The following is a 15981-nucleotide window of genomic DNA, read 5'->3' as shown; positions in this document are numbered from 1 at the left end:
CTTGATTCACTATTAATGAGAATGGCACAAGGCTAGATTTTTTGCATTACTGAATTCTGATTACATTTTACAAGTATAAAATACCTAAAAACTAGCTCTTCAAAGATAAATTTTTTTAACAGGAGAAATGTTTCATCAAGCTTTTGTCTCCTCGGTGGCAACAAAGATTTAAAGAAATACTTGAACTCAGATCTCATTTTCCTTTTCCTTTTCAGTTTATGACAAAGTGTTGTTTTCTAGCATCATGAGGGAATCTCCTCCAATAAAGCTTCCTAGTTACTAAACAGGAGGCTCTGAGCCGCCCTGAATCCGGAAATTTTCCCAACTTTCTGTAGACTAGGCCCTGCAGTTCCAGACATAGTGCTAGGAATTGTCATTAAATCTGAGTGGGTGACAGTCAGCTGAAACATACAAAGGCAGAGGCAGAACAGTGAAAGGAAACAGCAGAAGACTTAGAGTTAGCAGACCTGGCATGACTACTTTATCTTTTAATCCAACATTTCTTTATATAACACATTCATGTGCTTTAAGATAGAACCTATGGAAGACACAAAAATGTTTATTTAGTACATAAGGCAGCTTTAGGGCTAAATATTGCTTTTGACAATATATAATATTGCAGTTGATGTACAATATGGATGGCTAATGTCATCAGCAAGGGGATCATATAACCTGTAACGTGAGTGAGGCCCTGAAAAGCAATTGAGATTTTCACAAGTAGAGATGGAGGGGGTAAAGATTAGAGTTCTAAAGAGAAGAGGTGGCAGGAACACAGCACAAGAGAAATAAGTGATGTATACAGAAGGGACCAGATTCACTGTGGCAAACCATAGACATTAGATTTTTTTTTCTCTGTTGAATTTTGAGCTAAGGAATTTGAGTAGTATTGGATAACTAATTATTGGGCCATCATCAAAGAGTTTTCTGTACCAGGGATATGGATGGGGAAAGGGGGTCTAATTTAAAAGGAGATTCATATGGTAATAGAGGCCAGGCCCCTGGAGTCAGAAACAGGCTACTTTAATAGAGCATAAAGGAATGTTACACTGAACTATAATGAGTCCTCAGTTGTCTGCCCACTTAAAAAAATCAATCCTCCCCTCATGCCACATTCCCCTTCAGCTGCCATCTTGTTTTCTGCTCTTCTCCATTTAAAACTCACAAGAGTTATCTATATTCATTGCCTCCAATTCCTCTCCATTCTATTCTCTCTTGAAGCCTTTCCAACTGAACTTGACTCCCAATACTCCAATAGGTCTTTTCTGAAGTCCCTTTCATGGGTTTTTGAAACCAATATTAAATCTCACTCTTCATCTTATTTAATCCATCTATAGCATTTGAGTGAGTTGATCATTCTATCCTCCTTAAAATTCTATTTCCCCTGACTTTCAGAGTACCACATCTCCTTATTTTCTCTGATATCACAGGCTGCTCTTCCTGATCTCTTTTTTTTTTTTAAGATTTTATTTATTTATTCATGAGAGACACACACAGAGAGAGAGAGAGAGAGAGAGAGAGAGAGACAGAGACAGAGGCAGAGACATAGGCAGAGAGGGAAGCAGGCTCCATGCAGGGAGCCCGATGTGGGACTCAATCCCGGGACTCCAGGATCATGCCCTGGGCTGAACGCAGGTGCTAAACCGCTGAACCACCCAGGGATCCCCTCTTCCTGGTCTCTTTGGCTGAATCTCAGCAACCTCTAAATTTTGGTTTGTTTCACATTTGAGTTCTAGAGCTTCTCCACTGCATCCATCTCTCAGCAATTCATCTCATTTCATGGCTTTAAATATCATATATGCTGACAACTCCTCCCTGAACGCCAGAAGAACATACCTAACTGCCTGCTCAGCATCTTCTCTTACATGTCTAATAGTGATCAAAATCCTGATCAAACTTAGATGCTCCAAATCAACCCTTGATATTCCCACAGATACCTTCTCTTCCCATAGTCTTTCCCATCTCAATAAATGGCAACTATATACTTCTGATTAATCACTCCAAAAATACTGGTGTCACTCTTGATTTTTTTTCCTCTTACACTTCAGATCTATTCACTTTACCCTCAAAATGGGTCAGAATCTGACCACCTTGCACCACCTCCACTACTACTACCCTGTTCTAAACCAACACCAGTCCTGCCTGAGTTATTGCAGTAGTATCTAAAAGTCTCTTTTTATTGTACCCCTAAGTGCTCTACTCTCCCCCTACATTATATTGGCCAAAACAATAGCCAAGGAGATATTTTCAAAAAAAATGAAAACATGTTGCTTACCTGTCCAAACCATCTGATAGCTTCCCATCTTGCACAGCATGAAAGTCAAAGTGCTAACACAATTTCCCCATCCTCACTCAATCATGTTACCTCTCCAGGTTTATTGGCTATTTCTCTCAGTCTCACTCCAGCCACACAGGTCTCCATGCCCTCTTCAAACATAGCAGACAACACCAACATCGATCCCTTTTCACTCCATATTCTCTTTTTCTAGAGCCCTCCTCTCCCAAAGAGCCACATGCTAATACCCCCAGCCCCTTCAGGTTTCTGATAAAATGTTTTTTTTTTCTCAATGAGGCCTTCTCTCCAAGCATCCAGTTTCCTGCTTCATTTTTCTCCATAGTATTCATGAACACCAGGCATACTATACAGTTATTCATTTATCCATTTGTGTCCATCTCCTCTCCCCAGAATGAATGTAAAACTCCATTGGAGTTTTAATTTCTATAACTTAACAGATGTTAAGATGTAATAAATAGTTACCAAATGTTAATTAGTGAATAATATAGTGAATTAAGAATTGATAGTATTTATCTTCTGGTTTGATTATGACTTGGGGCAAACCCCTTCCTCTGTCTGGGTTCCAATTTCTTCACATGTAAGCTTAGAGTTTTGGAGTAGATACAATCAGAGTTTCCTCCAGCTTTGAGAGGCCATGATTCTATTGACTCCACATTATAACCAAAGAAATCAAACACACAAAGATTAACACAAAAGAAGGAAAAATGCCATTGAATTAATCTCTTGTGTTACAACCACCCAGTCTACATAACAAAGATTTCTTCATGACCTTATCCCATATACATTTTAATAGAAATAGGAAAACTAATAGCACTGACTTTTTTTTTTCTTGCAACAGTATGGGCACAGCTGAGGTCAATAAGAAATTTTAGTGTTTTCAATTTTCCATTGAAAGCAACTTTGACCATCATTTAGCTTTTATTCTAGTTATCTATAGTCCCTTCCTCCAATTATGGCTCCTCCTATATTAGCAGATTTTTTCTGTGTGCTTGTCATTTCATTGCCACCTAGTGGAAAATCCAGCTGATATTGTAAATATGGTTTACAATCTGGCAGGCTAGATTTTATCTCCAAAAAAATTGTCTTCACAGTCGGTATTAATCTGGAAAATATTCCAATTAAATCATATCAAAGTATGATAGACTTTCTTATGGATATGTATAGATAACTATTTCTTTTGTATTTATTTCATACTCACAAGTGAAAGAGTATTTGTAAAAGGTGTGCTTGTCGAAGAAAGCAACTTAATACACAAACAATAATTTAGATATTATGCGTTTCTTAAATCACTGAAAACATACCTTTCCTACAATATTTTTTATATACCAAAATGCATATTAACCACAACCTCATAGTTGATTTTCCCATGTTATAATTTTTGAAATTTTCATTGTTTATGCATGTGGAGGTTAGTGTTATTTAATTATATGGAATAGAAAAAAGGACAGAGAGCTTCTGAATCACTAGTTTTGACTGTTCTTTCTATTTGCTCTCACATTTCCTCTGAATTTAACAAAAATAACATAAAGTAGCATTTTTTAAAATATACTTTTAAAGGCACTATATCTTCTGATTATTTTACACATTTGTTTATTTTGAATAAGCATTGGTAAAAAGAAAAAGGTTTTGAATCATGTATTTGTAAAGCCACATAAACTTGTATCATTCTTTAAGCCCAAACCCCCAGTGTACATCTCTGAAAAAGGAGTAAGGCTAACTTTGTTTTCTAATAAAGCTGTACCAAATAACTCTCCTAGGCAATCATGCTGACAACAAACAATAAAGAACCTGTCATAAAATAACATGTTTTTATGGTATGCTGCCAGAAAACTGAGCTTTGCAGTGGGATAAATGGCACCATCCTAAAATATGGGCACAAAGGAGAATAGGAAATATGGGATTTGTTGCTTTAAAATCAAACTAACAATGTATTACAGCAGTGTATTGGGAAAAAATATAAAATGCTCTGAGCCCACTAAATAACCATGAATGATGAGAAGGTATTTGAGTTGTAGATCACACGCGCAGCTATACTGCCCAGCTTTATGAAAAACCTCTTGAAATTGGTTTCCTTTTCCAATTTAGAATAGAGAAAGATACACAAGATAGGGTAGATAGGGAAAATCACAAACAAGTACAATATAAATGAGTCTTTTAGCATTAGTACTCCATCAAATGTTGTTTTCAATTGCATTTTTTATTATGCAGTTCCTAGGGCTACCTTTTGACATTTGTTAATACCTTTAGAAGGGATGTTTGCTTTTGATTTATTTACTAAAGAAAAGCCAGTGTTGATCCTGAGAAAAGTATTCAATTAATCTAGAATGTCAAAAAACAGAATGAATCTAATTTCATGAAGAAAAATTGAAAAATATACTCTTCCTTACTGTTTTTATGTTATTGGCACATTTCACTCTAATTTAAAATTTCTCGCACATTATTATTGACTATATGCTGTCTCCAAATGGAGAAAAAGTTGCCCTCTCAGTATACTTCTACCTCTCAGAATATATGGATACTATTATTCATCATTCTCTAAGTCTTCTTAGGGACATATGGTCATTGTAGACCTTTGAGCAATTGCCAGCAACTTCAGATTGCAGTTAAATTGGTGAGAAATCAAAACATAAAACAAGGGCTTAGAGACAACTCATGGGCACTTGGGCTTGGACTCTGGGGATGTGTATGGGTATTTTGACTACTCTTAATCTAGAAAAATGAGGAGCAATGTGGGAAGACTTATAAAACTTAAAAAAGAAAGACCTGACATATCTGGGAATCTCCAAATGAGAGATTCTCTGCCTAGAACACTGGACCCTATCTTCTCCTGGATAATACTCATTCACCCCCAGGATTTCTCTAAACATCACCTTCTACAGTAAACACGATTGACCTCCACCCTCCTTCCTCCCTGGCCTGATCTGAGCTTCTTCCATGTGCTTCCATCCACTATCATGATCCTTATTATGTTGTATTGTCATTGTTTACTTATCTCAACCCCTCACACTCAAGAGACTGAAGAAGATAAGACCTGTAATTTACTTGATTTTGGACACCCAGTATAAAGGCACATGATGGAAGTTTACTAAATTAATAAACAGGTAGGACTAATGTCTGAAAACATGTTTTACACTGTACAATCCTTCTTCTTTAAAAAAAAAAAAACATTGATTTTATTTATTCTGTGGGTAAATTCTGAAAAATCTATGCAAATCACAAATGCCTTCCAAAATGAAAGTGAGGAAATGCTTCATAAGAAAAGGTATATGGTTAAACATATTTTTACTTTTCTCCAAGGAAAGTTAGTTGGCACAGCAGAAAATAGGGTGATTAGAAATGTTATGCCTAACATGGTTTCTTACACGCCAAGAACCCTACTTGAAGTCACATCTTCAACTGAGAAATAGGAATAATCCTATCTGAGCTCTCCATCTTACAAAATTGTTGCAAGCATAAAATAAGTTAATGGGAATGAAAGAATTTTTGAGACTTTAAATTGGCATAATATGGGTATTAAAGTGCTTAAAAAATATAATGGGTTTTCTTTACATAGAATTTTCTGTTTCTTTGTCGAATTTAGAGTAAAAATTGAGGGATACATTTTAGTGGCAGGTTTAAGTTTGACATTGTCACTGCCAGTCCTTGGATGGAAGTAGGATTTATTTTTTGGCCTATAACTTTGACCTGTTATTAGTACTACCACCACTATCTCATCAAATATGAAACTTTAATGAATCTTTAGGTTCAAGTCTCTTTTGTCTTTCCTTGTGAGAGAGTCAAAATTCAGTATAAAGGAAAAAATTGTTCATGCCTGTTTCAATTACTTTTAACATTGGCTACAGTGTACTGACTTTGAAAACCTCCTTGGTGGACCAGAAACAAAATATAATATCAGCTGCCAGGTTCTTTGTTACATTCCTGCACTGGAGAATAAAATAGAGGATAACTAACTGGTCTCCACTCTGACATGAGACTAGGCTCGGCAGAAAACCTACAGTCAACTATAGTATTATTAGCTAGACTATAATATAGTGGAGTAATATTGAGACTTCACCATTCTGGCAATCAAAGAATTTATTTATTTTTTTTCAAAGAATTTAATAATGTCCTAGCATTCAGAATTATAATGATTTGAAATGTTTTATAAGGGATGGGTTAAATGGGTGATAGGTATTAAGGAGAATGCTGGTTGTGATAAGCACCAGATGTTGTATGTAAGGGATGGATCACCAAATTCTATACCTGAAACTAATATTACACTGTATGTTACCTAACTGAAATTTTTTTTTAACTAACTGAAATTTAATTAAAAACTTGAAGCTACAAAAAAAAGTGAAATGTTTTTCAAGGCCAATGAATCAATAAATCAATTTTTGTGAGTACTTGATTGATGATCATTTTATTAAAGAGATGCCTTAAGGTCTCCCTGCCCTTATCCATAGTCCAGAAATGACACGGACACTGCAGAAGTTTGGTGTTGTCTGCAAACCAATCCCATGCCATTGCAACAACCTCACTGCACAAACTTTCAAGATGGCAATAGTAGTCCCATTGGCTTTTTAACCCATCCACTTGAGGTGTGATAACTCATTAGTTGAAGAAATACTTTCTCAAGTGTCTACAAGCCAGAGCAGTAATGTGGCAGTTACAAATTGCTTCCTGTCCATCACAGAATATAGAAATTTCACACTACCCTTCACACTAATCACAATTCTTCCCTTGAAAATAAGCTATTTGAACAATTCCATTACTGAGTGCCTGATAACCTTTTTTTCTTTGGAGAAGTACACGGAAACAATTCAAAATCATTGTATCACCTCTGCTACATGCCATGATATGAGTTTTGTGACTAGAATTTAATAGTTTTGTATGAGAGAGAGAGACAGAATACGTTGGTCTCAATAGTTTATTGAGCTAGTCTATAGTTTATTGAGCTCTAAATTCTTTAATTTAGAAAGAACACTTATCCTATAAGACATATTTTTAATTCCTGTAATGATATCATAAAATACCCTTTTAAAGGATTGTTCAATGAAAATTTAACAATTCAAAATGATAGAACTATATGTTATTGATTGGCAGAATTATTCTGTTATTAAATAATTCCTAACCTTTATATCCATGAAACTCTATAGTAAAATCCTGAACAGAGTTCTAAAATCCTTTACTTTTATAATATGTCATGCAAGACCTACTTCTAAATACATAAATATTGTACCATCTATATACTTTTCACTTTTGTTAATCAGATACTGTACAACTTCCTAAACTTATCTCTCATACCCTGCAGTTAGTATCTCCTACCCCACTTCCCCTCATCTCTCTCTCTTTCTCTCTCTCTCTCTCTCTCTCTCACACACACACACACACACACACACACACACACACACATTTTCACTTATACATTTCATCCAAACAAGCTGGTCTCCAAAACTTTGATTGGGCCCAAATGGGCCCAATCCACTTTATTTTCTCCACTTTATTTTCATTTAATGCTCTTTCCCTCAGCTAGAATACACTTCTCGCTAGTTCTAATCCTTCTATTTCAAGGTTCATTGCCTTCAAGAAGCACAGAATTCTTGACTAACTAAATCCACCATTCATATTACCCTTACTTTGAATATTCTCATTAGTTAGTTATATATACACAATGTAAGCCACACCAGTATTGGCTTCTTTTACATGTCCTCTGAAGGATTCTGAGAGCTCCAGTAGGTATGTAGCATCTTCCAAATAGACTTGAAATTCCTCCAGACCAGGAGCCATTTACTTGACTTTCTCTTGATTTCCCATTCCCTTTGATATATGCAATGCACAAGATAGGCACTGAATGCTTTTTGAGTAAGTGTTTGAGGGAATTTTGAAAATGAATAACTATTTATTGCTTAAGATGTTCAGATGATTATCAAAGATACCTGACATATTAGTTTTTAGCAATCCAGTTTCATTTGAATCAACCATGGTGTATGGTTTTATACTTACCGGAACAGAAACTTGAGGATTATCTGCAAGTTTTCCCAGCACAGCAAAGCCATCAACATCAATTTGGCCTCTTGGCTTTATAGGTAAGGATTGAATCCTGTTGCAATCAACAAAAAGAGTAGCACTACTCCTTTCCACACCAATCATGATCTTATGCCATTGGGAATCAAACAAAGAAGGCAAATTTGAAAAAGTTGCAGTTTGGAGACTTCCATCCAGTCCCTTGTATGAAAATGCAACAGATTTTGTTTGGCCATTAATCTTCACGCCAACTTGCTCCTTCCCTGAGGAATCCTGAATCTGCCAAATGCTCCAGTTCTTTTCAAGTGTGCTTCCAGTCATCCGAAAGGTAGTTAAAAAGGAGTATTCTTCAGGCAGACCACTGGGATATAAATCCCTGAGTAAAAATTTAAAACAGTAAATAAACGTCTTATTTTCTGTGCCCATGCATATTATCATATTTTCTTATTATGCTTTTTTAGATTCTAGACCTACAGAAAGGCTACAGTGTGAAAAACTATGCCCTGTTTGTTCTTTCATGACTGCCCATAAAGACCTTCAATCATTCACATACATTAATGCTCCATCCTAAAATACACATTAAAAAAAAAAACCTTTCCTCACTCCTCATAGTTGGGTTCCCAATGCTACATGCTACATAACCCCAACAATATTACTATTTATGCTACCTAAAGAGCTCCTGTACAGCAGTTCCATCTCAGCCAAAAAACATATTCTTGCAAGGTTCTTGGCAGCATTCCTTCCACAAATTAAAGAAGAAATAATTCAGAATCCATATCAGCTCTACTAGTTAATAAAGCCATTTAATTAAAGCAGCTTTTAAATTTTTTATATAGCACATTGTTAGGAGTATTTGTCATTTCCATAATTACCTGGGTAGTTCGCTCCACAATTATATCCTATCCTAGACCCACATATGCATTTTGAGAATCAGTAACCATACAGACTTGAGAAGCTCCTTCACACTGAGCATGTTAGTCTTTTCCAAGGAGTTTAAAGTGTAACATTAAAGTAGCATCTAGTTGCTTGTCACTGGATGTATGACAAGGGAAAACTGGCCAGTTCTTAATTCTTTACTCCAGTCCAGTTGTTTCAGGGCCTGACAACTAAGTCTGTATCATTGCTCCTTCTTTTATTGCTTTAAATAGCAACATACAACTGCAGTGTCCTAAAGGCATCTCCAGTCCATGTGGGAACTGTGATCTCAGCAGCAACTACCTGGATCTTCTTTTGTTGAAACCAAGCTGCTAAAAGCTGTGACTGCAATTTTTAAAAATCAGAACATATTAAAGGTAAGCATCATCTTTCACAAGCTTGAAGGTTTTTCTACCTTTCTCCTCCTCAGTATAGAAAAATTCCTAAAGGAAGGAAAGAATGCTATGAAAACTAGATGCCATTAATTTTGTTTGGTAAATAATAACATTTGACATTTCTGGGAATAATTATGGACCAGAGCTCAAAGCTCCAAATAACTTTCCTTCAGGTCAGACTCCTGTTAAATAGCCCCTCTTCTGAAATGAAAAAGAGAAAAGCAAGAAGGAATATCTAAGTGGATGCTGATTTAATTTGTAGCAAAATGAGTAACACATAAATTTATCATATTGGCATACGTGTTATTGTCAGTTGCATTAAAATATATTTTGAGGAGGTCAAGAATTTCTAAACCAAAAAAATTATTCAGTTCCAAGAATGTTTAGCAATAAATGAAAGTACTCAATTTACTGAGATTTTCTATCTTTACTTTGATTTTAACTATAAAATTTTATCATCTCTCACAACTGCATAAACAAACATATAACTCTTTACTACAAATATTTTTGCACACCTTCAATAAATGGGTCAACTATGTCAAGAAATTTCATTGCTTTGCTGACAAAAATAACAAAAATATGAAGCTTTTCATCTGCATTCCCTTTTAGCATCCAAGTACTTCTTTTAACCATTATGTTCTAAAACGACTTTGTTTTTATTTATAATCCTGGGTGAATTGCTTTGTTAGTACACATTCTTAAATGATCACTGGTGATATGTACTGGTGATCACTGGTGATTTGCAATATACTTATTGCAAAATTCCCAATTCATTAAATGTTTGTCAAGTATACAAGAGGCTTGAGGCCATTTGGTTGGCTCAGTCAGTTAAGTGTCTGCCTTTGGCTCAAGTCACAATCTCAGAATTCTGAGATTAAGCCCCACATTGGGCTCTCTGCTCAGTGGGGTCTGCTTCTCCCTCTCCCTTTACCTCCACTCATGCTTCTCTTTCTGTGTGTCTCAAAAAAATAATATCTTTTTTTAAGTATACAGGAGGTTTCAACAAATACATTAAAAATATTCAGTTTTCGGGATCCCTGGGTGGCGCAGTGGTTTAGCGCCTGCCTTTGGCCCAGGGCGCGATCCTGGAGACCCGGGATCGAATCCCACATCAGGCTCCCGGTGCATGGAGCCTGCTTCTCCCTCTGCCTGTGTCTCTGCCTCTCTCTCTCTCACTGTGTGCCTATCATAAATAAATAAAAATTAAAAAAAAAATTTAAAAATATTCAGTTTGAAGCTAAAGAAGAAAAAAAATGTGTGCAAGAACTATTTCCCCAGGATAAAGATGCCCACATCTATTTTGATATTTACTTTTAATATCGATTTTGTTTGATATATTTCCTTTGACTTCAATTTTCCAGAATATGCATATTCCAGAATAACCTCTAGAGAAGAAACTAAGGTTCACTTTCACTGATGACAGTATATTACCTGCTGTATAATTACAAAATCTTATAGACGTTTTTACATTTCATTTAACTGACCTCAATTAACTTGGAGCTGGGAGATAAGTTTAAAATTTTTATTCATAGAATCCCTGGGTGGCTCAGTGGTTTAGTGCATGCCTTTGGTCCAGGGAGGGATCCTAGAGTCCCTGGATCAAGTCCGACATCAGGCTCCCTGCATGGAGCCTGCTTCTCCCTCTGCCTGTGTCACTGCCTCTCTTTCTCTCTGTGTGTGTGTCTCTCATGAATAAATAAATAAAATCTTTAAAACAAATTTTATTCAATGGGGAAATTTGACAAGTATCTATTTAAATTGTATTTTTAATATTCTTCTTACTTAATGATCTGGATTTAAACAGATACTTAAAGAATTCATTTTTCTTTTTTGTCCAAATACAGTTATTATTGAGGTAAGAGAATTTCATAGAAGGAAGATAAATCTTAAAGTTTTATTCTCTTCTTTAAAGCATTCTTTTTCTAGGTTTTTGTAAACCTGTGCCACTAATGTATTTGTTTACAGATGACTGAGCAAGGGTGTAGAATTTATCAGTCCCTAGGTAAAACAAACCTATCTTGCTTTGATTCCACAAGTCATAGTAACTTGTCTAAGTGACTCTTTTGCAAATACATCGTCAGGTTGACTCAGGAATCTCTCCCAATTTATGCTTCATCTCATGTTTCCTGCTAAATGAGCAAAGAGATTATGTTGAAGGTAGGATAGAACATAATGTCCCTATATACCACTGACTTGGTTTTATAATGCCAAAAACTTTTTTTAAAAATGAGTTGGTGGGCAGCCCGGGTGGCTCAGCGGTTTAGCGCCACGTTCAGTCCAGGGCGTGATCCTGGAGACCCGGGATCCAGTCCCACGTCCGGCTCCCTGCTTGGAGCCTGCTTCTCCCTCTGCCTGTGTCTCTGCCTCTCAATCTCGGTGTCTCTCATGAATAAATAAATAAAATCCTTTAAAAAAATAAAAAATAAAAATGAGTTGGTGACTGGCGTTGCTAGAACAGTTCATTTATAGACATATGTTAAATCAAATGTATCCATCTGCTCTCTGTATTCATAAACATGAAGATAATATATATGTGTATATTTGTGTATGTATATAACTATAATCAAGATTATTATGTTCTTAATCTTTTAAACTAGATAATATAATTTGTCAATATAAGAGAAGAAAATTCCTTTCAGTGTTCAAATTAATAAAGTATATATTATTTATATTTACTTAGGACCTTTTAGAAGTCCTCACAAGTCTAATTTATATAGCAGTCAGTACCATTGTCTTTTTTGAGCACCTGAGATTCTGTTCTTGCAAATATGCTATGCACATCAATAAGTAAACTTGACAGCATACATAATGTAAAACTAGCTAGATCTATAAATGATTTATTTCATTATGTTACATCTGTACAAAGTACCTTAAAAGAAGAACTGTAAAGGTTTGAATAAAAGATAAGAAGACTAGACCTTGAAACATTTGTTTATGACATTAAGCCAAAAAAGAGCTAAGAATTTTATTTGTTAATGTAAACAAACACAAAATGTTTGTAAGTTTGAGTTGAGAATATGATACTATTATGTCTAAATAATAAAAAGCAGCAAAAAATATTTCATAATCTTTTAAAAAATTGAAAAGATGAAGGTAAATTGTGACTTTATCATATCAGCTTTATATACCATACTCTCATTTCCCTCCCATGAAAATCCTGTTAAGGTTTTCTTTTCATTCCCTCATAACCTATATTCTCAGTATAAAAATTTCCTTTAAACCAAGACTGCTCCCCACATGATCTGAAAGAAATTCCAAACCCTGCCTTTCTTGCCACCTGGAAAGAGTAGGACTGGGAGGACAGCTTGAAAAGAAAGAATCCACTAAGGAGAAAAGGTTCCCATCTGCACGCTCTCCTAGTGCTCCCCACTACTTCGACAAATACTTAACAAATACCACTGTGTGCCAGGCTTCATCCAAGCTCTCTCCAATTTATTAACATTTGATCTTCATGGCAAATCTATGACCTAATTATTATTATTCCTAATTTATTCTGAAGAGACAGAAATAAAGATAGTGTAGGTATTTTGCCCAAGAATGCACCTTATTACCTATTTGAGACTCTATTTATCTCAGTGCTCTGACTCTCCTTTCCTTTTTTTATTTCTTTCCCCTACTTTTTTTCTACTTCCTACCTAATTCTTTTTTCATCTCTTAATGAGTTTTGCCAGTAAATCAGGGTTTTTAGTCTTTGTGGGGGCAGAGAGTCAAGGAAACAGAGAATATGGAACATTGGTTATATACTGTGACAAATATTTAGTGACAGTTCTAGGAACTTAGAGAAGAGCAACAGCAAAGATGAGCATGAGGTATGAGTTTATGTGGCCTCAAGTTGGTCAATATCTGAAATTAGATTTACTTAATGACAGTCCAGATTGTAGCTCAAATTATAAAAGAGAGAATTATGTCAGCATCGAGGGGTCTTGCATCATGTTTATTTTATTTAAAAAAAAACGAACTTTTTAAAGCTTATTTAAGAACGCAACTAGGAGGGACACCTGGGTGGCTCAGTGGTTGAGTGTCTGCCTTTGGCTCAGGGTGTGATCCCAGGATCCGGGATCGAGTCCACATCGGGCTCCCTTCAAGGAGCCTGCTTTTCCCTCTGCCTATGTCCCTGCCTCTCTCTGTGTGTCTCTCATGAATAAATAAATAAAATCTTTAAAAAAAAAAAAAAGAATGCAACTAGGACTCCACACAGGGCATGGAGCCTACTTTAAACATACACACACACACACACACACACATAACTAGCACTTCTGTGCATGAAAAGAAAATATAAGCAAAAAAAAAGTCAGTAGCTGTTATCATGCCTATAATCTTTCCAAATGTGAATAATTTTCCAGGGTCAGTTGAAGCACCATTCTGCCTGAACTTCAATCCTTCCAGCACCTCCCAACCCTGGGACCTCATGTAAGTAACTTAAACTTTCTGGCCTCAGTTTCCTGCTTTATAAAATGTGAATAAAAATGTCTCTACCACAGGGTTGTGATGACGATGAGATTTAATGTTAATTAACAAATTTATAAAAAGAGCTTATGCAGTGAACTATTGTCATTTTATATAGTTCATATTTGGAAAAAATACATAGTTCATATGTTCAAAATATAAATTTCTATCTGCAGTCTTGCACTACATCAGAATATTCTAATTTGACCAAAATTTTCATTATTATAAACATTTAGAGCTTTATAATAGTCTTTTACTGTTCTAATTAATCATTATTTACTTTTATACCTTTTTATCAAAGCCCTAATTTTTTGGTTCATCTATCAAAAGAATCTTAATTCAATTTTTCGCAGTGCACCAAAACATACAATAATTATGATAAACACATATAAAGTATTTAGGTGATATAAAACTAAAAGTCCTGAAGTTCATTCATAACAATGATATGACTCAACAATTCCATACACTAAAGCACCACAGTTATGAATAATTTAAAGAATAAAAAACAGTTCTAGAGAAGTTAAATGAAATGGAGGATTTTGAAATTATTATTACTACCATTGCTCCAGTTACCATTATTCTAATTTTGCTTTTGTTTGATTCTTGCCAGGAACCAAGCAGGAGATGTGTGGTTCAATTTCAGCACCAGGACGCTTGAACAGCACCATTGAGAGTTCTAACCACTCCGCGGTTCCTAGTTAAATTTATGCTTAACCTCTGGCAATTTGCACAGAGGGTCCTTTCAGCCAAAACCAGACAAAATTATACAAAAACAGAGAGCAAGGTAATAAGAACATGTCCTGAATCAATGTATAATGGTCTCAGTGATTTTTTTTCTCTCTGGAATGAAAAGTAAATTACATACTGGAGACATGAAGACATTCATATATTTAAACACTGAAGACTGAAGACAGATAAGTAAATATATTTCTTCATCTTTAAATAAAATCATGATCTAACAAGGATTCAGTATGAGAAGATTTTCTAACATTGGATAGCTTTTCATTTTTTAAAATGCATTTGAGGCAGATAATTAAATAAAATATTTTTATATACCTTGTTGGAATCCTGAAGTCTACATTATTTCCCAGTTTGTAAGCCACTTGTAATGCAGTTGATCCCACTACCCTCTGAATAGCTCTTCTAGATGCTGCTTTATCTACCTGGAACTGAGAAATCAAGTCAAACCCTACAGAAAGGGAACACAAAATAAAAAGTCTAAAATGAGATGGGTTACATTCCTTGCCACAACCTTCCAAATAAAAGAATATATCAGGTAGGTTCATAGAAAGCACGCATTTTCAATATGATATAAGGTTACTTGCCTGGCAAATCATCTTGGCCAATCCTGACCTTTGGACAGAGTTCATTTCCACCATTAGAATTTGAATTAACAGGAAATCCTGCAAAAGAGTTAGCATGTCATCCTACACCAACCACTACAAGGACCATGAAGATATATCAATAACAATAAGGGCTGGACAACTATTTATAGGAGAATAATATGCCAAATAGCTTGCTTATAGCGTATTTGGCTTTAATTCTATGGCTCTAAAATTATCATTAATTCATCTTCAACTCATCCTGGAAGGGAAACAAAGTGCAGAGTTTTAATAATTTGTACTGGGAAAATGTTCCTTTGGAGGAAGTTAGGAATTTGTTCCTTTTGGAATGAGTGCTGCGCAATGTTCTGAATGGCACAGTGTCAGATGCCTGTTTGGAAAACTTCTGGTGGCTTGGACTAGAAAATATTCCTTAAACACCACATATTTTAGAATACCTAACAGAATCCAGAGCCAGCCTTGAGCCAGTTAGTGGGATTTCTGGAGAGCAGAGTTCTTAGGAATCTTTGTTAAATAGAGGAGTTTGGAGGGAGACTTGGGATTTATTAATCCAAAATAAAGTATATAAGATGCTTTTAATTTTACA

The 15981-nt window shown here is 35.3% G+C and overlaps 1 protein-coding gene across 1 annotated transcript in view; it reads right to left on the bottom strand.

Annotated features, from left to right (window-relative positions):
- Positions 1-15981, bottom strand: part of COL9A1 (collagen type IX alpha 1 chain) — an 88367-nt gene that overhangs the window by 71109 nt on the left and 1277 nt on the right. Inside the window, exons 3-5 of the mRNA XM_041766696.1 lie at positions 15378-15455; positions 15109-15241; positions 8276-8672 (exon numbers count right to left, since the gene is read on the bottom strand). Coding sequence (XP_041622630.1) covers positions 8276-8672; positions 15109-15241; positions 15378-15455 — 608 coding nt within the window. The remainder of the gene's footprint in view (positions 1-8275; positions 8673-15108; positions 15242-15377; positions 15456-15981) is intronic.

The sequence above is a fragment of the Vulpes lagopus genome, chromosome 1, assembly GCF_018345385.1.
Source record: "Vulpes lagopus strain Blue_001 chromosome 1, ASM1834538v1, whole genome shotgun sequence".
NCBI lineage: Eukaryota > Metazoa > Chordata > Mammalia > Carnivora > Canidae > Vulpes > Vulpes lagopus.
Note: the sequence above shows the minus strand (reverse complement) of the source record. Positions and strands in the feature narration are given on the sequence as shown.